The 27,281-nt window shown below is 44.2% G+C and overlaps 1 protein-coding gene across 2 annotated transcripts in view; it reads right to left on the minus strand.

Moving 5' to 3' along the window:
- Positions 1–745: 745 nt before the first annotated feature.
- FSTL4 (follistatin like 4) overlaps positions 746–27,281 on the minus strand; it is a 435,003-nt gene continuing 408,467 nt past the window's right edge. For both annotated transcript variants that reach the window (XM_036848961.1, XM_036848959.1), the window contains exons 13-16: positions 26,906–27,055; positions 18,240–18,347; positions 9,174–9,283; positions 746–7,025 (exon numbers count right to left, since the gene is read on the minus strand). In XM_036848961.1, the coding sequence (XP_036704856.1) occupies positions 6,317–7,025; positions 9,174–9,283; positions 18,240–18,347; positions 26,906–27,055 (1,077 nt within the window). In that variant the 3' untranslated portion in view covers positions 746–6,316. The remainder of the gene's footprint in view (positions 7,026–9,173; positions 9,284–18,239; positions 18,348–26,905; positions 27,056–27,281) is intronic.

Here is a 27,281-nt window from a genome sequence, read left to right on the forward strand (position 1 = left end):
GGAGTTGAAATGCAACTCTTCTCTGGGTCTCCAGCTGCCCACCTGCCCTACAGATTTGGGCTTCCCAGCCTCCACAACTGCACGAGGCAATTCCTTAAACTATATCTCCCTTTCCCTACACACACATACACACACACATACACACACACGCACACACACACGCACACACATACACACAGAGTGTGTGTGTTTCTTTGTAGAACCTGCACTACTGGTCACGGCACAGTGGACTTGAAACTCACCAAGGGCAGGGACTGTGTCTCCTTTGTGCGGCCCTGGGTCCCCCTCCCTAGCGCCATGCTGGCACATAGCAGGTGCTCCATCCACATGGTAGCCTGGTGATTACCAAGCACTTTATACATTCTGCATCCTAGCTGGAAAGTCTGCCCCAGTAAGAATCAAGAGTGACTGGAGTCAAGAAATGGATAAGAGTCTGGGGGCTGGGGTGGATTTTAAGGGCCTGCAGGGCAGATGACGAGAAGTTTTGAGCCAGATGTTAGTTGTACATTTTGGGACCTGAAACTTCAACGTGGGGAAGAGAGACTTCTGGGGTCAGATGCCTGCCTTTGTCCAGGCTCTCTTTGGACTGGGCCAGAGCAGTGTCCATTTTGCTTTGACCATCATGGACCTATAATGGCGATGGAGAAGGGGGAGAAGGCCCCCGAGTAATCTTGTCTTAATCAGTTCTCACTTTAGCAAGTGCATACAGACTGGCACCAAAAAAGGTAACTTTTGTCACGTTTTATTGTAAAGTCCTCAGAAAAAGAGCATTTACAATGACAATACTTTATGATAATCTGTGAATCGTCTTTATATCAAGTGGTACTGCAAATACATGGTGTGTCCAATACTGTGCGATACATCAAAGTAAACACAAACTTATCTCCAATGCCACATACAGTTGCTGTGTTGGTACAAATTTCTACTAAAGTTGATGTATTAAAAATAATTTATATATATTTTATAAATAAGGAAAAATTCACATGTATAGTAATTACAGGTGGCCTTTTGAGAAATACCAGTGATTACAGAAAATATATTTTGGAGTCTACACAACTGCTCAGAATAATGTAATCTGCCTCGACATAAGAGATCTGGAAGTTTTCTGAGGTGGGGGAGGATGAGAATCCTAACGGGACAAATTGTGTGTGTGTGACTGCATATCTCGAGGGTCGTTCACTACACTATAGCATGAACACAGCGTGTGTGACTACAGCAGCAAAACTCCATGCCTAGTCTGGTTTTAGATCATCTCACATGGCCTTCAGGAAGCATGAGCAGCGGGGGAGGGGGAGATGGGGTGTGAAGGGGCAAGGCCAGGAACGGAGAGGGGGCTGGCCAGCCGCTGGAGCCGGGCAGTCAGGGTGTGGGTCGGGGGCACCACAGAAGGCTGCGCTGTGGGTCTGGGGTGGGGGACTTGCAGACCACTGTCCCTCACCTCTCTGAAGCAGCTGAAGTAGCAAGGGACAAACAACTCTTAAAGCTATGGTCGATGTCACGCTGGGCAGTGCATGAAGGTTTAGATTTAGGAAATTTTCTCATTTGAGAGCTCTTGGGCCCCATATCCAGCCAATAATGGTTGCCATTCCTCAGAAATGATCTTGAAGACAGTGCCCCCACTGGGCAGCATTGTCTGATCCCGCCTTGGTGACATGTGGAGAGCTGCGTGTCACTGGGCTGGGGGTAGGGTTGAGTCGACAGTTATTGCTTTGTGGCCTGCAGACTGAGCCCTCTACAGCCCTCCAGGGCATGGCCTGCTCCCTGGGGCCACAGCAGAAAGGGATGGTCTCGTGTGAGTCAAGGTGAGCTTGGAAAGAGGGGTATGTGAATTGCGGTTTGTCCAAAAACCACGCACGTGCTCAACACTCTTGTGCTGGCTAAAGAAGCCTTGCTGTGAATTTTGGAGGTCAATTTCTGCTCTCCCCCTATCTTCCATAATTTCACACATTGTGTTTGGTTTAATTCCCAATGCTGCTCACAGGTCCAAAGGATGGGTGAAACCGTGCTTGCTGGGTTCCATGTGTCCGCTGGGTGGCTGGTACCTAAACCCTGAAGGCCCAGATAAGATGCGCAAATCCTCAAGTGGCTTGGCAGGTAACCTGGTGTAGACAAAAGCAGGAAGTGGGTTGCATTCCACCAGGTATTTGGGGTCTTGCAGTCACACCTTGAGTATAAGCACTGTATATTTCCCCCTTGAACTTTTTTAAGCCCCTCTGTTCTATGATCTCTTGATTTTGGAGAGAAATCAAGGCAGTTAGTGACTTTCTTGAACAAAACTGCTTTGCCTATGTGCCAATCTGGGAGCAAATAATAACATCTGGCCCTATGAGTGACTTTTCACTTGTATCCAAAGCAAGGAAGCAGCATGCAAAGGCCACTGGGGGCTGGTGTGGTGGTCAGGTGAGTTGCCCCTTGAATTGTAGGACTGGCTCATGAGCAGGAGGCCCCAGGCGTAGGAAGGGAGTGGGAAAGGCAGAGAACAAAGTGAGGATGGAGGGAGGTGTAGCTCAGTCCTCTAAGGGCTTGGCTGAGATGTTATGGTCTCTATTCCCGTCTGACAGTTTCTGTCTGATAATAGCCAACTTCCCTGACAGTTCTGAGTTCTCGCTTGTCTTGGTCACCTAACTCCAAAGGGCTGTGAGCTAGGGTTTGGGGGGTGTGATTTTGGGTAGCAAGTGGCTGTGTCCCAGTGGGTTCTGATTGCACTTGGAGTGGGATCTGGGGTCCTGGGTGGGGGAGGATGGCAAAGGACTTTGCCATCGATGTCGGCATCGTTGTCATCCTACATCACCTGTCTGGCCTCCTGGCTCAGAGGTGCCAGGTGCAAGGAGGAGGTGCCGGGTGCAAGAAGGAGGATGTGAGGTAGATTGGTGGATGTGTAGGAGGGAGTTGGGAGCAGTATAGTTGCTCCTGGAGGCTGGCTTCTGAAGAGGAGGATGGGAGAGCGAGCTGTAGGATTTGGTAATGAAATGGTGCAGTGTCCGTGGTATCTGAATGAAACACATTGTGAAAAATGAATGGATTACTATTTAAGCCCCTTGTAGAAAAATATATCCATCATGAAGCTGTTTCACATCTCAGTTCTGAAATCTCCTTTAGTTCACAGGTTATTTGGTCAGCAGAAAAGAAGTGGGGGCCACACGAAGCCAACTCTAGGCTGCTTTCCTCAATGAAGACTCAGCAGTTACAATTCCCTAGGGCAGCAGGCGGTTCTTGGCTTTATTTGGGCTGGAGTGCTGTCCTCCAGGGCACTTACCTGGATCTGGGAGGCTGAGATGGGGTTGGGGGGGGGGGATTGCAGGAACTGAGCTTCTGTCTCCCGTGATGCTATCTCTAGGTCACAGAATATGAAGCTTGGTATGAGTGTGGCCCCAGCCTAGACTTTACAGGGCTCTTCCAGCTACTTCCGGGGGCTTGGGGAAAGTAGCAGGACCCTCAAATGACTTGGAGCCTTAAAAAAGGAGCCTGGGCCAGCCCCAGGCAGGGCCCGCTGGCTCAGTGTTACTGGGGCTGCGATGATGGCATTTGCCTCACTGTGTGTGGTTCACAGCCAAGCTTACTTGCACAGAAAGTCCATGCAGGCGTCTAGAAGCAGACAAATCTCTCTTCCCACTATCAATCCGTGGGTGGCTGCGTGGGCTTTTGGACCGAGAACCTCCATGTGGGGTCTTGCTCACTTGGGCAGAAGGAGAATGAAGGCTTCCATTTCAAATCTTTAATGTCACCGTAGGTGTTGATTACTTCCGTTTGTTAGTCTGAAAAAAAATCTACGTTGAATTTTTGTGAAATGAATTTTATTTCAAAATCCAGTAATTTTGAAATAGTTCATCACGTAAGTGGCTTTGGGGGTGATTCTTTTGGTAAAACGAATACTCCTTTAATGTGAAATATTAGTAGATAGCCGATGATTTGTGTTCATCAGAAGGATCGCTGGCTGTTGTGATGACTTCGTACCCCAGTGGCTTTCAAACTGTGTTCCACGAGCCTCTGCTGGGGCTAATGTGTGGGAGAAAGGGGCAGGTGGAGTCCTGGCCAGCCCTTCAGTCCGTTGCACTGCTGAAAAAGCATTGACTTTCCTGCCTTTGTGAATTTGCAAATTTCACAGTTTTCAGGGTTGTGATTCCCCGCTCCTATTTAATTGTGTCTGAAATGCTGGCAGCAAGACCTAAACTGGCCATCTTCACCTTTGCAACTTCACAGTTACGACAACGAGAGGCAGAGAAGCTTTCCAGACACACTTAGAAGCGGAAGGAATTGTGGAAAAGGAACAGGTGCCGCTGAAGTCACTCCCAGTTGAAAAGGCCAGTTGGGACTGGATTGGTCTTTTACTCAGCAATCCTGCAGTCCAGAGGGACCAGTGTTCTGGCCTGGCAGTTGGTGGGCTCTTCCTCATGTAGGCTCAGAGACTTTCTTTTTCTTCCAGGGGCTGCCACAGTTCAGAAGATGTTTTCCAAAGGAAGAAGCTCACGAAAGTTGGAGAATTTCAGGGATAGAAGTGGGACTTTGGAAGAAAATGTGTCAAGACATTGAGGCAGGAATAAAAAAAGGTGAGATGTGTTTTCCATCCATCCCAGTTATTATGAAACTGAATATTAGGCTTTTGAGGTCAGTTTCTTCAACCTATATCTACATATTGTATCTTAAAAAAAAAATCTATGAATGTATTTGTCTAGGCACACCCTGGGAGTTGTGGGGGACAAGAGTTTGGTGGACTGAGATGAATGAAACACACTAGAGGATTGGCCAATGTCGGGAATTCTGTGGCGGGCAGGTGGGCTGGGTAGTTAGGTGGGAGTGAGAAGCTCTGTTTCCAGTGAGGCAAGGTCTATGTCTTCTTTTCTCTGAAAGGGGCCATTCCTCAGCAGCCCAGGAAACTCATGGCCATGTTGGCAGGTGAAGGCATCTAACCTAATGTGTCTGTGATGGGACCACCTCTTCCAACTTCAGGTGGCTTGAAAATGACCACTCAAGCCAGAAAGCATACAAGTGCAATTTGGCCACTGATGTGCACGAGAAGGAAAGGGGCGTTTTGAGAGCCCAAGGGGGCCTCTTCCTTGCCGAGATTCTCTGATATGGGCTGTCTTCATGGGGCTGTTGGGTTGTACTTCTTTGATGCCCACTGGAGAGCCTACCACAGCCTGAGACATTTGGGAATAATGCAGCAGTGCCAGCCCGTATCCTTGTGTATTACTGGGGAGAGAGGGACCCATGTGTAAGAAACACTTACTGAAATGTGCTGTCTGTGCTATGATGATGCAGGGACTGGGGTGCCAGAGCTGAGTGCGAGGGCCACAGGGAGAAGAGAAATGGGGTTTTAAAAGGGATAGCCTAAGGAACCCGCCTGAACCCCACTTGTATCCTTCGGGTTTCTGCCTTGAGCCTGGAGGCAGCTGTTCTGCAGGCCGCACACACCTTTCCAGGCAAGCCTGGTCTGCCCTGAATCTGGGGTACTGGGCTGGCTAATAAATGTCCCCCTTCAGTAGTGAAAAGCAGGCACGCAGGGTTTGTCTTGGTCTCTTGGGGGTCCCAACCCAGAACGGAGCCTTTACCAATGTGGTGGCCTGATCTGCACTTGGGGGTGTCCCTGGTGCAGAGGACCACGATCGCTTGATGGTCATTGTCTTCTTTCTGGATGTGGGGTGGTGACTCTCAGAGCCATGGCCTAAGGCAGGGAGGGATACAGCTGGACCTCGGAGAGCGTCTTTCTGCTTACTAGCATTTGAGATTATAAAAAATTATTTTTTAATCAAAAATTCCAAAATAAAGTGAGTGATTTCCCCATCCCCCAAGATGCAATAAGTCTTGTTGGCTCTCCCTCAGGCTTACAACAAGTCAAATGGAAAGAAAAGCAAGAAGCAACCGCGAAGGAGAAAATGAGGTCCAGAGCGAGGGCGATGTGGCTCTCACGCCAGGAGGGAGAGCCCTGCCCCGGGGAGCCTGTGTCTTCAGGCCACACCATCAGGGTGAAGTCTGGCCGGACCCTGGAGAATAACTAGGTGAAGGCAACCGACGGAAGCATCGCCTGGAAAGCGGGAGCTCCTGGTTCCATGGCGGCCCAGGTAACGTGGCGCGTAGCCGGGCGCAGAAATGATTCCTTTACACGGCAGCATATTCTCATCGTAGCTCAAGGCAGAAATCATACGTCCTAACGGAAAACCCCCATCTCGTTAGCAGCGCATACCTTATACTAGGAAACTTGCAAGGAGACCAGTGTTGAACCACAAAGCGAATACAGGTTTTTGCTTTTGTCTGTAAAAATGTACAGGGTGCCTGCTTGGGGCTGCGGTGTCAGTACCAGGCGGCGCTCGTGGCTGCTTCATACCTCGCCCACCCACACCACTGTGGTCCCCCCCTTCACTCCCGCCACCTCACACCGCGGCGCGTTTTGTCTCGCGTTGATGAGAAACAGTGACTCTCGGGCCGGCGTGAGGAGGTACTGCCCGAACAGCCCGCTGTCCCTCACGATCCTGCGGGGCCCGGCCCAGGCTCGGGCTGGCCCCGCGGGCGCGGGCGGCTCCTTCAAGCCCTTCAGCACGCCCGTCTTCCCCGTGGACAGTTCCAGGAAGAGCAGGTCCGGCTCTGTCTCCAGCGTGGCGTAGACGTAGTACCGGTCGCCCTGGGTGAAGGAGGGCTGGAAGGCCACGTCTGAGACGCCCTGGCTCACTTTCAGGTCATAGAGGGTCTGGATCTCCCCCCGCAGCGTGATCTCCTGCACGTGAAGCTGGGGGCTGCTGGACGCGGCGCTGACTAGGAAGCGCCCATCGGGGGACGTGTGTGGGGTGCCGGTAACGTGGCCGTTGGGGCCGACCACGGCGTCCGTGACGCTGTCGAGCAGCAGCTGCGGGGCGGCTGGAGAGGGGCTGTGCTGTCGGCACTGGATGAAGAAGTAGCCGCCCAGGTGGGTGTGGGCCATGGCCTGCGGCAGGCAGCCGTGGCTCTGCAGCCCGATGGTCTTGAGGAGCATCAGTGTTTCCAGGTCGACTTTGTGGACTGCAGGGTCAGACTTGTTGAAGATGAAGCCGAACCTGGGAGGAGACGTGAACTGAGGTCAGAGGTCAGGAGGACTTTTTGGGTTAGGGGATAGGTCATTGGTCTCAAACAATGGCATCCTTTCTCTTTCCCTTTCTCATAACCCTTTGGTGATCTAACAGCCTATTAATAAGATCTACCATTCTGCAGGAGATGGCTTGATAAGCGATTCATCTATGATCTCAAACCAAATGCAGTCGAGTTACAAAATGTTCCTGGATTTATGCTCTCGTAATATGCGCGCATCTTTAGAAATGGTAAAGGAAGAGCATGGTTGTGCCTCAGCAGCTTCTGCCTCGGGGATGCCTTTGATTCAGCTTCCCAGAGGCCTTGTGGCAGCTGGAAAGTGGTGGGCCTGTGGCTGGAGGGAAGGGACAAGAGGTGTCTGTCCTGACTCTGCCTGCTAGGAGGACGGGATAGGTGAGTCTACATCTGAGGTGGTTTTTGGACTACCGGCTGGCTCAGAACTTGGGGATGCAGATGCAAGAGAACAAGGACAGATGTCCTATCCATGCTCCCTTACCCTTGGAGAGGAACGTGGGTAAGGGTTGAGGGCAGCCTCTTCCCTGGCCACGTTGATGATGCTGGTCACAGGAAGCCCCTTTGGGCTGGGGCTGAGGACAGCTTTTACCTTTACAGCCAGATGGCCTGGCACTGCTGCGGTGCCCTGCTAGCTGCAGAGCCTGGGGCAAGTTGCTTGCCTCTTCAAGCCCCTACAAATATAAAGAGGGTAGTTCCTTCCAAGGGCTGTTGGGAGGATTAAATCTAAGAGGGAGCTTTAGTGGAAGAGGTCAGTAGGTGGAAGCTGCCACATCTGGACTTTGTGAAGTTCCTCTTTGGAGGCTGGTTGTGAGCTGCAAAAGGGCCTGATTCCAGGCAGGACTTCCCTCTGATTGTGAGAGCCTCTGCCTAAACCCCTCACTTGCAGAGGCCTTTGGGTGCTGTGTACACCTACAGGAGTAGAGAAAAATCTCTTCCACAGTTTTCTCTTGAATAACAAGCTGTGCCTCAGAGTTGGGAAAATGCCCACTTTACAGCATCTTTAAAGCATCCTTAAAGAGCTAGAGCATGGAAAGAGCAGGAAAGAAAACCCCATACTTATAAGAAACTCTAATGTAAAAGTCACACACAGGCTCTGCAGAGCCTGAGTTTGCATGACTCCTGGCTGAATTCAGCTTCTTTGAGGGGGTTTACCATTTACAACCATTTTAGAGGCTCTGCCCCAGGTATTCTCTGCAGTGAGGTAGGGAGGTCATAAGGTGGTTATTTTCTCCCTTGGGCAAGGATGAATGGGAGAGCCCTATTTTTACAAGTCCAGCTTCAGCTTGCAAAAATGAGTCATTTCTTCCTGGAAAAAGGTGCTTGATGTCAGAGTAAAGGAAGGCATAAACACTGCCACAAGACATCTGGGTCTTGATGACTTTATAAAAGGGCATGCTCAGTCTTCTGGCAGTGGTGCCTTGACAGAAAATGTCAGGGGTTCTCTGAAATGCATAGGGAAGGGGAGTGGCCAGGCTGGGATGAGGTTTGCAGTCGAGGCCATGGCTGTTATTATTAAGCTGTTCTTTTGGATGGTGGCAAACCAGGCACCCTGGAGGCCTTGTTTCCTTGCAGGCCCCTGCATGGCTGCTCTGGGGACTCCTAGAGGAACCACAGGTGTGGTTAGCAGAGAATGAGGCCAAATGGGGCACTGAAAGGAGACCCAGCTTTGCATTTAGTCTGACTCTGCCAGTTCCTGGCTGTGTGACTTTGGCCAGTGTCTTAACTTCTCTGGGCCTAAGTTTCCTCATCTATAAAACAGATTCGAGACCGCCTCTACTAGTTTCTTGCGTCTAGCAAGGAGAGGGTACTCAATTAACCACGGTTGTTTCCCTCTTTCCTCTGCTGTCCTCACCCAAGGATGAGACTTCCTGACCTCACTGGGCCCCTGAGGGCATTAGGAGCTGGGTGCCTTCCTTAACTTCAACAATTAAGGCCTGGGGATGGGGCCATTTCTCTGTCCGTTCCTGATGGGGTCCAAAGCCAGCCAGCCCAGGAAGAGTGGGGGAGAAAGAGAAAGGAGCAGGGCCACCTCGGGCGAAGCTGCCCCGTGCAGGGCTGAGCTGGGGCATGGAGTAGGTTAGGGCATTGCGGGCCGGTCTCACCTGATGTGGTTGATGATGAGGTTTGTTGGAGGAATGAAGAAATCGTCCACTCCTGCAAAGGGTGTGCGGATCAGGTGCTGGCCCTGACCGGTGCTGGCCTCTGTGATCACCTGCAACACAGAGCGGAGGTCCTTGTGAGGGCCCATCCCAGCGGGGCTTGGAAACCTGCAGACACATGCACGCTCGGGTGGAGACCCCAGCAGACAGGCTGCTTGAGAGAGAGATGATGGGCAAGTCACCGTCTCGGGGTGGGGGGGGTCAGGAGCAGAGCGGGAGCTGCTTGGGAATGGCGTAGGCAGGGACCCATCCTTCCAGGGAGGGGAAGTGGGGAGACAGGAGTGAACGCCTGGATTGCTCCCTCCTGCAAGGTCAGGCCTGCCCCTGACTGACTGTGGTGCATGTTGTCAGCCGCCGTGATGTGACAGCGGAGTGAGGACTTGGAGGGACTGTGCTGGGGCTTCTGAGGGAGGGTCCTTGGAACCTAAGCATCCCTGCTCAGAGACAGCCTCCCCCACGACAGGGAGTCCCACCTTCTCAACACCTAGGCCACCCTGGGAAAGGCGGCGAGGTTTTAAATAACGAAAATGCTAAACGCTGGAATCATTGACTGGCTCTGTATTTTCCCTTGATGCCAGGCACCTGGGCTGGTTTGTTGAGAGTCTCTGTCATATGCGCCTCACAGAGGTGCTCTCTGAGAACTGTGACTGCGTAATTTATTAGAGAAAGCAGGCATCCTGTCAGAGGTGCTGGCCGTGTCATTTATTTTATTTTTTATTTTTATTTATTTATTTACTTATTTATTTTAACATCTTTATTGGAGTATAATTGCTTTACAATGGTGTGTTAGTTTCTGCTTTATAACAAAGTGAATCAGCTATACATATACATATATCCCCATATCTCCTCCCTCTTGCGTCTCCCTCCCACCCTCCCTATCCCACCCCTCTAGGTGGTCACAAAGCACGGAGCTGATCTCCCTGTGCTATGCAGCTGCTTCCCACTAGCTATCTATTTTATATTTGGTAGTGTATATATGTCCATGCCACTCTCTCACTTTATCACATCTTACCCTTCCCCCTCCCCATATCCTCAAGTCCATTCTCTAGTAGGTCTGTGTCTTTATTCCCGTCTTGCCCCTAGGTTCTTCATGAACTTTTTTTTTTTCTTAGATTCCATATATATGTGTTAGCATACAGTATTTGTTTTTCTCTTTCTGACTGACTTCACTCTGTATGACAAACTCTAGGTCCATCCACCTCACTACAAATAACTCCATTTCGTTTTTTTTATGGCTGAGTAATATTCCATTGTATATCTGTGCCACATCTTCTTTATCCATTCATCTGTTGATGGACACTTAGGTTGCTTCCATGTCCTGGCTATTGTAAATAGAGCTGCAATGAACATTGTGGTACATGACTCTTTTTGAATTATGGTTTTCTCAGGGTATATGCCCAGTAGTGGGATTGCTGGGTCATATGGTAGTTCTAGTTTTAGTTTTTTAAGGAACCTCCATACTGTTCTCCATAGTGGCTGTATCAATTTACATTCCCACCAACAGTGCAGGAGGGTTCCCTTTTCTCCACACCCTCTCCAGCATTTATTGTTTGTAGATTTTTTGATGATGGCCATTCTGACTGGTGTGAGATACCTCATTGTAGTTTTGATTTGCATTTCTCTAATGGTCAGTGATGTTGAGCATCCTTTCATGTGTTTGTTGGCAATCTGTATATCTTCTTTGGAGAAATGCCTATTTAGGTCTTCTGCCCATTTTTGGATTGGGATGTTTGTTTTTTTGATACTGAGCTGCATGAGTTGCTTGTAAATTTTGGAGATTGAGCCTTTGTCAGTTGCTTCATTTGCAAATATTTCCTCCCATTCTGAGGGTTGTCTTTACATCTTGTTTATGGTTTCCTTTGTTGTGCAATAGCTTTTAAGTTTCATTAAGTCCCATTTGTTTATTTTTGCTTTTCTTTCCATTTCTCTAGGAGGTGGGTCAAAAAGGATCTTGCTGTGATTTATGTCATAGAGTGTTCTTCCTATGTTTTCCTCTAAGAGTTTTATAGTGTCTTGGCCATGTCACTTAGATGCCTGTGATTAGGATGCCGGGGAGGGTTCCAGTTTCACAAAGGGGACTTGCTGTGAGAAGTGAAGAATTAGGCCCTGTGTTTTGTACAAATTGGTAGTGACAGAGCATGCTGCCTCTGTTCCCCTTGAGGTACCACTTTGTCCCCTGCGTACTTGGCAGGAAGCGACTTGAGCCGTTCCTTGGTGTGTGTCCCTGCTGTGTCTGTATCAGGGAAGGGCACTGTGACAGCACAGAACAGAGCCAAGTGATGTCTGGGGTTAGACAGGATGAGAGCATGGTTTGGAGGCCCTGCCAAAAAGCCCCCCATGGTCAGGCTGGGCTTTTGTCCATCAGCTACTGAGGCCTTGGGCACAGGCAGGCTGGAGACACTGAGCCAGCCAGGCTGTGTCCTCTTGCCTTCTCTGCATGTGCTCTTCAGCCTCCAAGTTCTAGGTGATTGCCCAGAAAGGTGGCAGACCTGCAGCCAGATGAGGGGCTTGGCCAGCTTGTGGGCAGTTTTGCCTGGAGGACCCCAAGGACAAGCCCAGACCCTCTTAGCAGGACAGGAGGCAGATGCTAGACTCTGACCAGGGAGGGGAGACACTTTTCCTGATCTTCATGTTGTGGCCATTTATACAGAAGGAAGAATTCAGATTTTTGCAGCCTGAGGCTGAGGACAATTTGTGATGGGGCTTTGTGACTCACATGGCTTAGAGCTCTGGATGCTTTTACCTTTTAAGAGCGGGGCTGCCTTCTGCCTCTTTAATGACAAGACAAACAGCACCTGCCCTGCTTCCTCGGGCAGGTTTGAGGCTTGAGTTTTTTGGATCATGCTTCCCTTGAGGGGTCAGCAGGCAGAATGCCGGATTAGAATGATGAGAGCTGTGCATTTTCAGTCTTGGGGCAGCTCTAAAGTTGTTATTTTCCTGTGATTAAAAAAAAAAAAGGCCAAATGACACTTCCATGGCAAGTCCATGGGAAAAGCTTAGAACTAGGCATTAAGAAAATATCAGTATTAGGAAACTGGATCTTAGAGAGTCCAGGTGAAAATGCCAGAGAATTCCAAGAAGCCATGCAATCATTGCTTGATATAAGGTCTGTCATTTTAGCTTATAATAGAGATGGAAAATTACAGGCTGTCAGCAGTCAGTGTCATTCATGCTTCACCACCCTGACACCCTATATTCAGAGGTTACTTCATCAAAACCCGGTGTCATGGGCCACTGAACTGACATGGGCTAGTCAGCCTCATTTCTCCAATGAATCATGAGTTCCTTCTTGGCCTGTGTCCCAGCACATGGCTGGGCACATTTGTGACCAAAAGATAATTGTTGAGCTTCTCAAATTTGCTGGCTCTAGGGGCTTGGTTCAGGAGATGCACATAGTTGGCTGGGTATCAGGAGATGTAAGTTAGTAGTGAGTGTGGGGTAGGGAAGTCTGAGCATCTGCTTCAGAGGAGTGGACAAAGCCAGGTGAGAGGTGACAGCTGGGGAAGGGCAGGGTGCAAGATATCGAGTGGGATGGGCAGAGAGGCAGCTGAAAGCTGGGAGTGGGTGGGCGAGAGCATGATGGGCAGGATTTGAGACGGTGCCAAAGGTTCAAACACTGGCTCCTGGGGCAGGGCCTTGGTGGAATAAGCCTCATTTATAGAACCACCTTCATTTAGTCATAGCGAAGTTTGTTTAACCAATTCCTTAGTGTTGGATATTTAGAAACATTAAGATGGTATTTTCAATGTTTTGCAAATATAAACATTGCGGTAACACATAATGTTGTAGCTCAATCTTTGTGTCCATCCCTGATCCTGGTCTTTGGATAAGTTCTGAGAGGTCAAGTTGCCAGATTGAAAGCAATGTTCTGAGGCTTTTGGTTCACATTTCCAAATTGCTCACCACAAAGGCTCTGCCCACTGACATTTCCAGGAGCAGTTTTTGCAAGCAGTGGTTTCCTGAACCCTAGTCCACAGAGATGAAGGTAGGTTTATTCAATTTATTTCATTTTCTTGTCATAGTGCATTTCTAAGACTTTCCAATTATGGTGATGGTGGGCATAATGGTCTAATTCCTGCTATTAATTAAAATGCTTTTAGTGTTTTGTCATTTAGGCAAAATTTCCTCTTGGTTTCTGGGAAATAGTCTTCATTATGTTTATGTCTTCTATTCCTATTTTTAGTTTTTTTAAAAAAATTAAGAATGTCTGCTGTATTTAGTTAAATGCCTTCTAGCATTTATTGAAAATATTATAGCTTTTTTTCTGTTTTGTGTTATGAGTAATGTTGACTGATTTCCTGAGAGTGAACCATTACTGCATCCCGGGAATTTGTTCCCTGCTCGAGCAGTTAGATGCATTGTTGGACTCTATTTTTAATACCATGTTTAGAATTTTGCTTCTGTATTCATAAGTAAGATTAGTTGATAGTTTTATTTTTTAATTTTTTTTTGAATTTTTAAATTTTGTTTTTATACAGCAGGTTCTTATTAGTTATCCTTTTTATACACATTAATGTATATATGTCAATCCCAATCTCCCAATTCATCCCACCACCCTGCACGCACTTTCCCCCCTTGGTGTCCATACTTTTGTTCTCTACATCTGTGTCTCTATTTCTGCCCTGCAAACCAGTTCATCTGTACCATTTTTCTAGGTTCCACATATATGCGTTAATATACGATATTTGTTTTTCTCTTTCTGACTTACTTCACTCTGTATGACTGTCTCTAGGTCCATCCATGTCTCTACAAATGACCCAATTTCATTCCTTTTCATGGCTGAGTAATATTCCATTGTATATATGTACCACATCTTTTTTATCCATTTGTCTGTTGATGGGCATTTAGACTGTTTCCATGACCTGGCTATTGTGAATAGTGCTGCAATGAACATTGTGGTGCATGTGTCTTTTTGAATTATGGTTTTCTCAGGGTATATGCCCAGCAGTGGGATTGCTGGGTCATATGGTAATTCTATTTTTAGTTTTTTGAGGAATCTCCATACTGTTCTCCATAGTGGCTGTATCAATTTACATGCTCACCAACAGTGCATGAAGGTTCTCTTTTCTCCACACCCTCTCCAGCATTTGTTGTTTGTAGATTTTCTGATGATGCCCATTCTAACTGGTGATAGTTTTATTTTTTAGTACTAAGGAGTCACACATTTTTTTCCATATGGTCTGGGATAGTTCAAATGATATTAAAATTATCTACATTTGAAAGGTTTGAGAAAACTTGGCTGTACATTTTTCTATGGTAGATCTTTGATCTTTAAAAAACCTCTTCTCTGGTAATTGTTCTATTTCAAATTTTCCTTTTCTTAGGTCAGTTTTTTTTTCCTCCTTAATTTTTTTTTTATTGAAGTATAGTTGATTTACAATGTGTTAATTTCTGCTGTACAGCAAAGTGACTCAGTTACACATATATATTTTAAAATTTATATAAATATTACAGAACTATTATATTTATACCTTTTCCATTATGGTTCATCCCAGGACATTGAATATACTTCCCTGTGCTATAGAGTGGGACCTTGTTGTCCATCCATTCTATATGTAATAGTTTGCATCTACTAACCCCAAACTCCTAGTCCATCCCTCCCCCACACCCTTCCCCCTTGGCAACCACAAGTCTGTTCTCTATGTCTGTGAGTCTGTTTCTGCTTGGTAGACAGATTCGTGTCATATTTTAGATTTCATATATAAGTGATATCATATGGTACTTGTCTTTCTCTTTCTGACTAGGTCAGTTTGTTTTTTTTTTTTCTGCATTTTGCAAACAATCATCCATTTCTTCTAGGTCTTAAAATTTGCCACCCCAGAGTTGCAGTGTAGTATTATTTTACAATTATTTTCATCTTCTTTTATCTGCAGTAATATGCCTTTCCTCATTTCTCATTTTGTTTATATTCTTTTTTCTTTGTCAGGTTTGTGAAGGATTTATTGGTTTTTGTTTGTCCTTTTTTAATTTCTACTAATTTTAGTCTTTTAAATAATTCCTTCCTGCCAGTTACTTTGTTCTTTTTCTTATTTCTTTATACAAATACATTCTCTGCAGGCTTTTAAGACACAAATATTCCTTGCGTACAGCTTTCTCTGTATCCTGTAGGTTTTGATGAGAAGCAGTCTCTTTTTCATTGCTTTTGAGACAGTTTGTAATTTCTCCTTTTAATTTCCTCTTTGATGCAGTAGTGATCTAGGAGTGTTTCCTTATTAGGTAGGTCACATTTTAATTGTTTCTAATTATCAGATAATGTAGCCTGTAACACTGACTTTTACAAAATTTGCTAAATTTTTATTTGTGATTACTGACACATATATGTGGACATGTGAAAAATTTCTATTTGGCAGAGGAAAGGTTTTCTATATATTTATTAAACCAAGTTCCTTATTCATATTATTCATTTTTCCCATGTCATTATTTTGTCTCTTTGGAATGTACAATTTAAGTGCATTGTAAATCAAGTTCCTTTATTTTTAATCACTCTTGTATTATGTATTTAGTTATGTTGTTTGCTATCTGTTGGCTGTTTGTCTTCATATAATGCTTCTCCTATGCTGTTTAGTGCTTTTAACCTTAAATTTGACCTTGTCTAATATTAATATTACACTCATACATCTTTTTGTCCACCTACCATCACTATTTCCACCCCTTTCAATTCAACCTTTTATTATCACTTTATGGGTTTCTTGTAAACAAGTTACAGCTAGTTTTCTCTCCCTCCCTTCCAAACCCCAATCTCATCATCTCTGCTTTTAATAGGAGAAATCAGTTTGTCACATTTGGAATAATTAGACAGTTAACTATCTATCTCAACTATTAATTTCAAAGAACATTCTCTATATCCTCTCTTATCCCTGTAAGATGACATTTTTGAGTATTTTTACTCTTTCCTCCACTCCCTACCCTTACTTTTACAGAAATAATTTATCATCTTTAGTTAGAGCCTGGTATCAGAATTTCTCTTTCAGTGCATTGCTCCTAATTCAAATGCCCTTATTTAGCACTTATAAATACATTTCCAGGTAGTCTCTCCTCATCCATCTTATTTTATTTTTGGACCTTCCTCTCTAGGTTTCTTACTTAGGGCTGTTTCCTCTTTATCTTTCGCCATCTCGATGTCTCTGATCTGGTTTACCTACTGTTTTTCTGGTATATTTCATGATCTGCTCTCTGAATTCTTGCATATCCTTAGGTCTTTCTTTTGTCCTGACAGGTAAGTGATACCTTGGATATCAGCCCTTTTATCTTAATAGCATGTAGATGTGATGCCACAGTCTTCCAGCAGCTGTTGCAGGTGAGAAGTCCAGTGCCAACCTAATTGTTCTTTTACAGGTGACTTTTCTTTCTGCCTTGTAGCTTGTAATATATTTCCTTTATTCTTGGAAGCCCAGAGTTTTACCAAGAGCAGAGATGTGTTATTTCTCATCAAGTTAGCCTGGAACTTACAGATCCTTTTAATCTACATGATTTACTTTTTCAACTTGGAAATTTTCTTCCAAATTTATTTAATGTTTGACTCCATTCCAACTATTACCTTTTCTCTTTCTAAACTTTTTTTGACTTCTTTCTTTGAAACATCTTTTGAGACTTCATATCTTAATCTTTTCTTGTATTCTGTGAATTGAGGATTTTTCTTGTTCTTTATCTTTCAGGCTACTATTTTGAGTCTCAGTAGAAATCATGCATTTTCAACTCATCTATCTATCTACTGCAGTTTTAAATTAGGAAATCATTTTTTGTTAAATTTTAGTTTTAGAAAAATATTTTTTGGTGGCCCCTCCCCTTGAATTTCCTTACATGCTTTCTTAGAGCTGCCAGAGGAACCAATTTTCTGGGCTTATACTCTGTTTTGAGTGACCTTTATTCTGGCTCCCAGGTCCTCTAATGAGTTGTTATTATTTGTCATCAGCTCACTGGGGCCCAGGATGTGTTGATGGTGTTCATTGAGGGACAATAGTCTTGTTTTGTAGGAGGTGAATTAGTGTCCTTCCCCTGGCCCGGCAGCACAGAGGTAGGTAAGGCAGGTGGCCAGTCCCCAGGAGGAAGCTTCTGTAGACTGGGTATCCCTGGCCTCTTACCAGTCTTGGGAACAGTGTGAACTTGGCTCCATCTGCAGCCCTTCTCAGCTGGGGTTCTGAGAGAGAATAAAACCCTAATAAATATCCCGAGGAATCCACTGTATGCAGTGAATTCTCTTCTGTGCATCTAGAATGGTTCTATGCACCATCATTGGGAGAATCGAGGGAACAGGCATTCAAATCACCTTTTGTAGGGCTTAATCCTCTCATGTACCCCTAATGAGAAAGGCTGAGCCAGACACACTCAACATAGGGTTGGTGTTGACCTTCCCTGACTGGTGGAGGAAGGGATCCCACAGATGTCCTGGGCCCAAGCTCTTCCCAAGAGGCAGTACAGTGCAGTGGCTGAATGTATGGGCTGCAGGGCTGAATGTATGCCTAGGTTGGACCAGGGGCCAGTTATTGAAACTTCCTGTGCCTGGAACACTGTGAGCACTCAGTAATGTGCTTCCATTTATGAACATAATTGCTGCTGCTGCTTTTACTTCTCCTTCCTTATTATCTGGTGCCTGCTCTGACAGTGTTTTCCAGCCCATGCAGCCCAAGGTGAAGAAAGCCCTGGCTCCCTTCTCACTGCTTGAAGTCCAGAGGTTCATTTCTGCTTGGCTCCAGGAGCTCCTGGCTCAGAAGAGGCAAGTGTTCTGGGGCTGGGCTGGGTGGGGCCCAAGAGCCACATTCTGGTTGTCATGACATTAGAATCTTATCCATCATCAGTGTTACTGTCTTTAATAGCAGGCCTGGCAGAAGATACCCTGTTCATTGCCTATAAGGGGCATTATCCTGAGGATGTTTCCTACTGTCTCCATAGCCTTTATGGACATACTTTGGCTAAATGTGATTAGCCACCTAGGGAAGCAGGAGACATTTATTAGCTAGGGAGAGAGCTCTTTCCTGCAGGTGGGTGTTGTCTTCCATGTACTCAACATACCTGGAGGCTTGGTTGGGACTTATGCACGTTCCCCCAGCTCAGGACCCACACTTGGTCATGTGATTTGTCATAGGACAACTTAGCCGGCAGAGGGTCGACACCTATGGACTTGAAAAAAAATAGCGACAAGTTGGTCATTGTTGTTGCAGAAGCTGATTCATTTCTAGGCCATTTTTGGGTAAGTGGAAAGCCAGCCTAGCAGCCTTGACAATGAGCCAGTTTGGGAACCCAGGGTAGAAACATCCCTTCTGGGTTTATCTTCAGAGGCATAAAATTGGTTATCAGTAATGTTCTTCCTTTTAAAAATTTCTTGCAGGGACTTCCCTGGTGGTGCAGTGGTTAAGAATCTGCCTGCCAGTGCAGGGGACGTGGGTTCGAGCCCTGGTCCGGGAAGATCCCACATGCTGTAGAGCAACTAAGCCCATGCGCCACAACTACTGAGCCCATGCTCTGCAACAAGAGAAGCCACTGCAATGAGAAGCCTGCACACTGCAATGAAGAGTAGGCCCCGCTTGCCGCAACTTGAGAGAGCCTGTGTGCAGCAACGAAGACCCAACACAGCCAAAAATTAAATAAATAAATAAATAAATAAATAAATTTATTAAAAAAAATTCTTGCATGTCTTACTTAAAGGGTACCCAGACCATCTTGGCAAAAGCCTAAACAAACACAGAGGTTTTTTTTTTCAGTTTTCCACTCAAGAATCAGCTTCAGGACCCTCCCATCACTTCTCCTGTAAGCCTCTGGGGCCTCTTGAACCCTCAGCGTCCTTCTCTAGCTCTTCTTCCTGGGTCATCTGAGACTGACTTTGAACTTATCCATTATCACCTGTCTGTCTCTTTGTGCAGACTCCTCTATCTGGTACATCATTCACCTGGAGCCTCTGGGACTCAGACTGTAGCATCAGGCAGAGTCGTCTTTTTCTACTGCTGTAACTAACAAACTCTGCTATTATTTTCTGAGGACAGAGCTTCTGCAGTGGCCCTGTCAAATGGTGACTTTTCTACTTCTCAGAATGTAGTTTTATAAGTTCCAAAACTCTGTTTTGTTATGCCACTATGACCCCTGCTCTTCTTGGTATTGGCCAAAGTTCTAGTCACTCCCTTTGTTCACTAAAGATGCTCTGTTTTCTCTGTCACTCCCTGAGTCCCCAACTTTGGTGCCTTCATTCAAAGCCCTGCTTTCTCAGTTCCTTCTTGGTTTCAGTGATCTTTTCCTCTTCCCCACTGCAGCCACCATAACTTAAACCTTGTCAACAAATTTCTGACATTTCAGTCCACCATATTCTAGCCTTTCTGATCTTGGGGGAAAACCATCTTTGCCCCCACTGGTTAAAACTTCTCTAAAGAAATGTCTATGGAGTCCCTGAAACCACTTCCTCTTAACTGTTTGTCTTCACCACTCCACTGAACTGCTCTAGAGCTTCATGTCAAATTCAGAGAGCACTATGTGGTCCTCCTCTAACTTGACATTTCAGCAAGATTCCACATAGTTAACCATTCCATTCTGGAAACATTCTCTTCACTCAGCTTCCCACCTCCCTGGCTTCTCTTCCTCATCCTGACTTCTAAATGGTGGCATGTCCCCAGTCTTCATCTTTGACCTTGTTTCTGTCTATATCCTTTCCCTGGGTGAGCTCATTCAATACATGGCTTCAAGTAACCCATTATACTCTGATGACTTTAGAATTCATTCCTCTGTTGATGACCACAACTTTATACAAATCTGAACTCTTGATTTTGCCTATCCCTGCTGAAATATATTTCTTCTCCAGTCATCACCATCTTTGAAGTCTCCTTGTACTTTCTTGCTCTAATTAAAACTTCCTCTGCCCTGAAGCCTCAAGTAGAGGCTGTTTCTATTTTCCTACACTTCACATACCCCAGGTCCTTTGTTCATGCCTCCAGCTACTCTTCCTTGATCTTCTCATCCTGGCTGCTTCCCTTCATTTACCAAAGGCTTTAGGATCTGGCACTGTCTTCCCCTACCCAGAGCTTCTTTTCTCACCAGCAATGATACCATCCTGACACTATCTCTAGTTTCTTGTATTTTCTCTCTCACTCTTTTAAAAACCCTCTTGATTACACATTCTCCTCCAGCTATCCCATTTGTCTGCCCTCTTCACAAACTTCCCCAAAGTTTAGACTGCAGGCATTATCTCTCCTTTCTGCTTAACTTTCTCTAATCATTTTTCATATTCTCATTCTGACTGAGGTGGTATGGAGTAGGAGACTGAAAACCTAAACCAAAAATCTCTTACATTCAGAACAGAGCTTTCCACAGTCTCAGTATGCTAAGGAGCAAAGACATGGAAGGGAAAAGGTCCTGAAGAACACACCAGACTCTCAGTTTAAAGACCTGAAGTGCTACCTACTAGGAGTGAATCAGAGACTGACTAAGCCTTATGAAAGCTGCAACTCAGCCTTGATTCAACTTAGTACTTGATTAAAGTGATTCATTCTCTACTGTCTTTCTTCCTAGCAGAGAAAAGGGTAAACCCTCTTCAGTGGATGACAGCCATTTAAAGTCTCTACAATGTAATATGGAATGTTTGACATTCAGAAAAAATTACTAGGCACTCCAAGATACAGCTTATATAACTGAAAACAACATAAAAAAGACAATAGAAACAGACTCACGGGTGATCCATAAAAAAATAATTTAAAAATTGTACATATAAAAGGAATTAAGCAGAAATTCTAAAAGTGAAAAATTGCAACACCTGAAATTAAGATCTCAATAAATAGGTTTTGTTATATATACCTCAGACACAGTGGAAGATAGGATTATTGAACTGAAAGACAAGTTGATAGCATATGCCCAAACTGAACCACAAAGAGACAAAAAGGATGGAAAATAAGAGTGAAAGAGATGTGTGGGACACAATAGAAAGGTCTAACTTTTTTTCTCTCAGAGTTCCCAAGGAAGAGGTGAGAGAGAATGAGGCAGCAGAATATTTGAAGAAATAATGGTTGAGAATTTTCCAGTCTGATTAAAGATATTAATCCACACATTTAAGAACCTCTGAAAACCCCAAATCAGAATAAATACAAAGAACACCATATCTGGGCATGTAAAACTGCTAAAGACCAAAGAGAAAATCTAGAAAGTAGCCAGAGAGAAAAAACGAGATACATTATCTTCAAAAGAGAGACAATAAGATGACAGTTGATCTATTAACAAAAACAATGGAAGATAATGAAACGGCATCTTAAAATGCAGAAAGAATTTAACTGCCTATGTAGCACTCTATATCCAGTGCAAATATCCTTTACAAATAAAGGGCAAATTTTCAAACAAACACAAACTATGAGAATCTGTTACCAGCAGACCTGCACTAAAAGAACTATTAAAGAAACTTGTTCAGCCAGAATGAAAATGATACCAGACAGAACTATGTACTTCAGGAAAGAATAAAGAGCAATGGAAAAGGTAAATATGTGGGTGAATGTAAATGACTATCAACTGTACAAAATAATAATAATAGTCATGTCTTGTGGGGTTAAATTACATGTAGAATTAAAATTCATTCTCACAATAGTGCCAAAGGCAGGAGGAAGGTTAAAGGAGTTAAAGTGTTCTAAGCTTCTATCATTATTGGGCAAGTGAAGCAATAATTTGTATGAGACTGTATTGAGGCAAGGATGCATGTTGTACTCTCTATGGTGGTAATAATAACAACAATGATAAAAGTATGCATGGACAACAAACTCATAGAGGGAGAAATAGAAGAACAAAAATATTTGACTCATCCAAAAGAAAGCTAAAAGAAGAAAAAAGCAACATAAAGAGGTAGGTCAAATGAAAAAACAGTAAGATGGTAGACATAACCATATAATTACATCAAAAATACATGGATCAAATAATCCAAGTAAAAGATCAAGATTATTAAACTAGATAAAAGCCAAAATCCAAATACATGTGGCTTTATAAGAGATCACTTTTTAAATATATGAGAAAGATTGAAAGTGAAAGAATGGAAAAATTATACCATGGTAACACTAATCAAAATAAATCTGATTTAGCTATATTAATATTAGACAGAATGGACTTTCAGGCAAGAAGCTTTGCCAGAGATAAAGAGGGATATTTTGTAAGAAGAAAGAAGTCTTTCCCCCAGGAAGATACTATAATTTTAAAGCAAAAATGGATGGAACTTGATAAATCTACAGTCACAGTGGGAGACTTCAACATGCCTCTCAGCAGCTGGTAGACTAAGTGGACAAAAAAATCACTTAGAATATCTGAACAATGCAATAAACCAACTTGACATAATTGATATGTATGTAAAATCTACCTAAAACATTAGAATTCACATTCTTTTAAAGTGCACATAGAACATTTATGAAAGTTGATAAGCTGAGTTATAAAGCAAGCTTCAGTAAATTTCAAAGGATTGAAATTATTCAGAGTACTTTCTCTGGCCAGGGAAATCAATAACAGAAAGATAGCTGGAAAGTCTCCTATCATATTTTTCAGGAGAAACCACAACCACAACCCTGGTTTTTATACAACTTTCTCCCAACAATGATCCTGCACCTGGGCAGCTGTGCATTCCTGGGAAAAAAGATACAACCCTCCTCACTGGTCTGACTTTACATTTGCACCCCTTATCCTTAAGTGGGCCTTCACTATTGCCCTGCAGTCCTATCACATTTCCCTGGTCAGTTCAATCTCACATCCAACTTTTACCTCTTTCCTTAGACCTCAAGCCTTGGTGATAATTTTCCTTCTCATTTCACTGAGAAAATAAAGGCAACCAGAAGAGAAGGTCATCCAGCTATCACCAATTGTATCACCTATTTGCACCTGTGCCTGAATACTTTCTATTTCTTCCTGTTATGATGAAAGAATGTGCTTTTATCTTAGGCTAGCATATCTACTTGTATGTCCTGGATTCCACTGACTACTGCCTACTTCGATGATATAAAAGAAAGGGAAGAATTGTGGGAGAAGTTTTTCCCATTAGCATACAAATGCTGTAATATCACCTATTCTAAAAGTTTCTTCAGCATCCTCTTCCAGCTACTGCCTCATTTGTCTACTTTTTCTCATATTTATAGCAAAACCCCTCAAAATAGTTGTCTATATTCACCATCTCTACTCCCTCTGATTCTAAATTGAATCCACCCCCTCAGGCTTGCATTCTGCCATTATAGTCCTACCTGTTCTTGCCAAGGTGATCCATGTGGTACCAAATCCAGTGGTTAGTTCTCAGTCTTCATAACATACAAATGCTTTCAGCAACCTTTGACACCACTGGCCACTAACTCTCCCTTAAAAAGCTCTTTTCTTGGCTTGTGGAACACCACCCTCTCCTCATTTTCTTCCTACCTTTCAGGCTACTCCTTCTTGGTCTCCTTTGTTGGCTTCCTCTCTCATTCCTGATCTTTAAGTGTTGGAATACTTCAAGGCTCCAACCTTGACCTCTTTTCTATCTGTACTTCCCTCCATGATTTCCTCCAGTTAACTGGAGTTAACACAGTTCACATGGGGATGATGCCCACATTCATATCTCCAGCCTAGACCTCTCCTTTGACTCCAGACCTGTTTATCCAATTGTATATGTGTATATATATATATATATATATATATATATATTTAAAATGGCAGCTCAAGCTTAACAAATCTAAAGCTGAATTACTAATTTTCCCCTGTATCTGCTTCATGACCTGTATCCCCTGCCTTGCTCAAAGCCTCTATCAGAGTGTATTAGTTTCCTAATGCTGCAGTAACATTGCCACAAACTTGGTGGCTTAAAACAACACAAACTTATTCTCTTACAGTTCTGAAGGACAGAAGTCCAAAATTAATCTCACTGGCAGAATAAATATGTATGCAAGGTAGTTCTCCCTCTAGAGGCTCTAAGGGAGAATGCATTTCCTTGCTTTTTCCAGCCTCTAGAGCTGCATTCCTTGGCTTATGGGCTCTCCCTCCAATCTTCAAAGCCAGCAGTGTAGCAAACCTGCTTTAGTCCTTAAACTGCCTCCTCCTTCTATGTTGTCACATTTTTTCCTGCCTCCCTTTTATGAGGACACTTGTGCTTGCAGTTAGGGCTCGCCCAGATAATCCAGGATAACTCCCCATTTAAAAATCCTTAATTTGAACAAAAATGTTTACAATTTGCATGGAAACTCAAAAGACCCCAAATAGGCAAAGCAATCTTGAGAAAGAAAAACGGAGCTGGAGGAATCAAACTCCCTGACTTCAGACCATACTACAAAGCTACAGTCATCAAAACAGTATGGTATTGGCACAAAACTAGAAATATAGATCAATGGAACAGGATAGAAAGTCCAGAGATAAACCCACACACCTATGGCCACCTAATCTATGACAAAGGAGGCAAGAATATACAATGGAGAAAAGACAGTCTCTTCAAAAGTGGTGCTGGGAAAACTGGACAGCTACATGTAAAAGAATGAAATTAGAACATTCTCTACCACCATACACAAAAGTAAACTAAAAATGTATTAAAGACCTAAATGTAAGGCCAGAGACTAAAACTGTCAGAGGAAAACACAGGCAGAACGCTTTTTGACATAAACCACAGCAAGATCTTTTTTGATCCACCTCCGAGAGTAATGAAAATAAAAACAAAAATAAACAAACGGGACCTAATGAAACCCTAAAGCTTTTGCACAGCAAAGGAAACCATAAACAAAATGAAAAGACAACCCACAGAATGGGAGAAAATATTTGCAAACGAAGCGACTGACAAGGGATCAATCTCCAAAATATTCAAACAGCTCATGCAGCTCAATATCAGACAAACAAACAACCCAATCAAAAATGGGGCAGAAGACCTGAATAGACATTTCTCCAAAGAAGACACACAGATGGCCAAAAAGCACGTGAAAAGCTGCTCAACATCACTAATTATTAGAGGAGTGCAAATCAAAACTACAATGAGGTATCACCTCACACCGGTCAGAAAGGCCATCATCAAAAAGTCTACCAACAATATATGCTGGAGAGGGTGTGGCGAAAAGGGAGCCCTCCTACACTGTTGGTAGGAATGTAAATTGGTACAGCCATTATGGAGAACAGTATGGAGTTTCCTTAAAACACTAAAAACAGAGTTACCATATGATACAGCAATCCCACTCCTGAGCATATATCTGGAGAAAACCATAATTTGAAAAGATCCATGCACCCTAATGTTCATTGTAACATTATTTACTATAACTAAGACATGGAAGCAGCCTAAATGTCCATCAAAAGAGGAGTGGATAAAGAAGATGTGATACACACACACACACACACACACACACACACACACACACACACAATGGAATATTACTCAGCCATAAAAAAGAATGAAATAATGCCATTTGCAGCAACATGAATGGACCTAGAGATTCTCATACTGAGTGAAGTAAGTCAGACAGAGAAAGACAAATATCATATGATATCACTTACATGTGGAATCTAAAAAAATGATACAAATGAACTTATTACAAAATAGAAATAGAGTCACAGATGTAGAAAACAAACTTACAATTAACCGGGGGGAAAGAGCGGGGGAGGGATAAATTGGGAGATTGGGAATGACATATACACATTACTATATATAAAATAGACAACTAATACGGACCTATTGTACAGCACAGGGAACTCTACTCAGTATTCTGTAATGACCTATATGGGAAAAGAATCTAAAAAAAAAGTGGATATATGTATATGTATAACTGATTCACTTTGCTGTACAGCAGAAACGAACACAACATTGTAAATCAACTATACGCCAATAAAAAAAAGTAAAAAAAATCTTAATCATACCTGCAAAGTCCCTTTTGCCATATAAGGTGACATTCATAGGTTCTGGGGATTAGGATGTGGACATCTTGGGGGCCATTATTCATCCCACCACACATAGTAAATGGCATCACCATTCTACAGTTGCTTAAATTATTATTATTAAAATTATTATTATTCCTTTCTCTCAAACCTTACATTCAATCGAGCAGAAAATCTTTTGGGGTCTATATTTAAAATATAGCAAGACTTTGATAGCTTCTTACCACCTCCACTGCTGTCATCATCTTGCCCAGATTATTTCAGTGACCAATATCTCTGTTCTATCTTCCAGTCTGCTCTTAACTGAGTGGCAGATTGACTCTTTAAAAATGTCAGACTATGTCACTCCCCTGATTAAAACACCTGAATGTCTGGCTATCTCACTGGCCTTTGTTTACCCCTGACTTCGCCACATCCTACTCTCCCTTTCCTGGCTGTGCTCCAGTCCCACCAGCCTTCCCTCTGCTCCCAGAGCGGGAGTCCCACCGGGCATTCAGATCTCAGATTCTGTTCACTTCCAGAGTGAGGCCCACTTAAAAATAGTCTTCCAGTTCCTCTGTCCCTTTCAACCTGTAAATAGCTCTTACCATCTATAGCTCCCTAAAATTCTGATTTATGGTCTGTCTCCCCAGCTAGAATATAATTTCTAGGACTTGCTCATTCATGGCTGTTTTCCAAGCACCTAGACCAAAGTTTGGCACATAGTAGGCGATAAATACTTGATGAAAAATGCACATGAATCTTCTTTGCTCCCTCCCACTTCTGATCACCTCTCCTAGGAGCTGGGGAGTGTGCGGAAAACAAAGAAGGATGTGGCCGGCTGTGCCCCAGAACTGCAAGCTCCCCCTTCCCTCAGAGAGGTGTACCTGGAGGACTTTCTGGGCCTGCACGTCGACCACGAGGACTCTGCTCAGCGCGGGCTGGGCCACGTAGATGTAGCGGTCCCTGACATTCACTGCTGACGCCCACTGGCAGGGCTGGGTGGCGCCTCCTTCCCTTTGAGGACAGATTTCTTCCTGTAAAGGAGACAGGTTGCCATATGTCTTCTTAATTTCCTGTTCCCTCATCATCGCTGGGTTCCCTCTCCCCGACCCTGCTCTGTCCCTTTCTTCCTCTCCCAGAATTCTTCACATCCAGAGAGCACGGTATGTGCGCCCTCCTGCATCACCAGGTTTTCACTCCACGTTCCGTTCATCTTTCACCTCCTCCTGCTCCTACTGAGGCTGTAACTCCCTTTGCCGG

The sequence above is a fragment of the Balaenoptera musculus genome, chromosome 3 (genome assembly GCF_009873245.2).
Source record: "Balaenoptera musculus isolate JJ_BM4_2016_0621 chromosome 3, mBalMus1.pri.v3, whole genome shotgun sequence".
NCBI classification, from domain to species: Eukaryota; Metazoa; Chordata; class Mammalia; order Artiodactyla; family Balaenopteridae; genus Balaenoptera; species Balaenoptera musculus.